The sequence below is a fragment of the Montipora foliosa genome, chromosome 4 (assembly GCF_036669935.1).
Source record: "Montipora foliosa isolate CH-2021 chromosome 4, ASM3666993v2, whole genome shotgun sequence".
Lineage (NCBI taxonomy): Eukaryota > Metazoa > Cnidaria > Anthozoa > Scleractinia > Acroporidae > Montipora > Montipora foliosa.
In genome coordinates this window covers 24,741,872-24,744,003 of record NC_090872.1, presented here as the reverse complement: position 1 = coordinate 24,744,003, position 2,132 = coordinate 24,741,872, and the positions used below count along the sequence as shown (strand labels likewise).

The following is a 2,132-nucleotide window of genomic DNA, read 5'->3' as shown; positions in this document are numbered from 1 at the left end:
TGCAACAGGTCAGTTTTGCGAAGTGAATTTCGATTTCGCAGAAGATAAAAAATAAAAACATAAAAAAATAAAAATTGAGATTCAGAGAAAGGTTCCGTAAGGGAAAGAGAAGAGAAAGAAAGAAAAATGAATCGTGACAAAGAGAGATGTAATGGTTGAATAAAAAAGGGAGAAAAGAATGGATCTAATTATCAAAGCAAAAAAAAAAAAAAACCTAGTTCATTCAAAATATTGTTTGTTATTACGCTAAATCTTTACTCTTCGAGACTTACTAAGCTAACACTCTGTAATAATCCAGTCTACCAATGCCTGCCTTAAATTTGCTTATGCGTGGATCAAGTCATGGTCAGTATCCGTAAACCATTGTCTTTCTTTAATTGCAGCAAGTGATTGTTTTTTGTCCATAAATTATATGAACTAAATGTGTGAGCTCTCGCCCCCTGAGAATTTCCCGTTTCGTAGCTCCTTTAATTTATGTCATGAAATTGGCCACCTTTCATCGTAGCCAAGGGATCAAACCTAAATCGAACTTCTTACGGTGTTTCTTGCATCTTCTAGGCAAGGATTGCTTGGATATTAAGACAAGAGGCCTTTCGCGCGGCGATGGAATTTATTGGTTAAACCCGGATGGAGGAAGCCCCTCGAACGCATTTCAAGCATACTGTGATATGACGTCATACAATGGAGGATGGACCATGTGTTACACAACCGATGAGTACGCCAAACCCCGCACCGAAGTCACATACAATGCTAAGGCTCCTTATGGAAGTGATGGCTACAGAACTGACTGCAACAACATTCCAGTATGTTGCTAGATCAAATGTCGTAATAAACCAATAAGAGCACACGAAATTCATACTTTGTTCGAGGCTAAATAACTCCCAGTTTTTAACATAATAAACACTGACGCAAGTTGTCGACCTCTCAGGAAGACCATTCCAAGTTTCTATTTTGAGATCATAGATCTGGTCAAGTACAGTCAGAAACCTCTACCTTCAGTGACTTCTTTAATAATATTATTTTCCAAAAAAATTGCTGATCAAAGCAATAAATCTAAGAGCATAACAGCCAAACAAACAATATAAAGGACGCTCAAATGACTTATGAGAAAGAAATGCAACCTTTCTAACGAGTAAAAATCTTGCAACCTTGGAAAAATCACAAATTTCCGAGTTAAAACCTATATTTTGATCTTCAGTTGACAAAGAGAGAGTAACTCTAACAAAACGCAATCCAAATAACTTATTTTTCCTTGTTAATTAGTTTACAGAAATCATGTTCGTCGACCACCAGACTGGAAAAAAAGCTTATTTCAAGCGAAAATCCAACCTCCCGGTTAAAGCCGCAGCTCAGTATAGTAAGACTGGAAGTGCTTTAGGATTGTGGGATACCGTAGGAGCCTCTACTGCCTACTCCTACCAGCTGTTGATCTGCGACATTTCCTTCTACACTGGATTCTTTGTGTCTGGTTTTACCGGTAATTGTTACAAGCATTGTAACAATTGGTGTAGTGATACGTCATCGCCGTACTTCCGCACCGCCTCCACCCATTCAGGTTACAAAGGCGTGGCCTTCAACGCCAACGGTCACCGACCCGTCAGCCCCAGGCTGATGAGCGTTGGATTGCGCTAAAGTGACACCTACTTCATTTTTCTAAGGGTTTCATAATATAGCCGGAAACTAGCGTGCAAATCTCAATAAACAATGATACTGACAACAGTAGATACTAAAGTCAAGTCATCGGAGAGACAACCTGTTATGTGATTAATAAGATATAATGTGATTCAGTTCATAACCTAGAAAAATTAGTTTGCAATTGAGACTTTCATTTTCTATAAGGTGTCGGGTAAATAAAGTAATTTCAAAACAATCATCAGTTTTGGTTTGGCATGATGAATTTCTTCTCCCTAAATATTCATCTTTAGATTTTAAGATTCCTTACGTTTCGCTCTTTTACCTACCTCCTCGTGTTTAGAGAGACTAATCTTAATAAGGTCCTCTCACCGACCTGTCAACTGAACCCTTCCCTTCCGACCGACCCGCGTGTTAACAAGGTGCCGGCCTCACCGTCGCGCTAATCCCCCTGGGATTAATATATGTTGGTGGGTTTACCGTGAACTCAAGCACAGCGA

At 39.3% G+C, this 2,132-nt stretch overlaps 1 protein-coding gene across 1 annotated transcript in view; it reads left to right on the top strand.

Annotated features, from left to right (window-relative positions):
- The window catches only part of LOC138000415 (uncharacterized), a 41,258-nt gene extending 39,394 nt beyond the window's left edge, over nt 1-1,864 (top strand). The window contains exon 7 of the mRNA XM_068846815.1: nt 1,264-1,864. Within this exon, the coding sequence (XP_068702916.1) occupies nt 1,264-1,632 (369 nt within the window). The 3' untranslated portion in view covers nt 1,633-1,864. The remainder of the gene's footprint in view (nt 1-1,263) is intronic.
- The last annotated feature ends 268 nt before the right edge of the window (nt 1,865-2,132 follow it).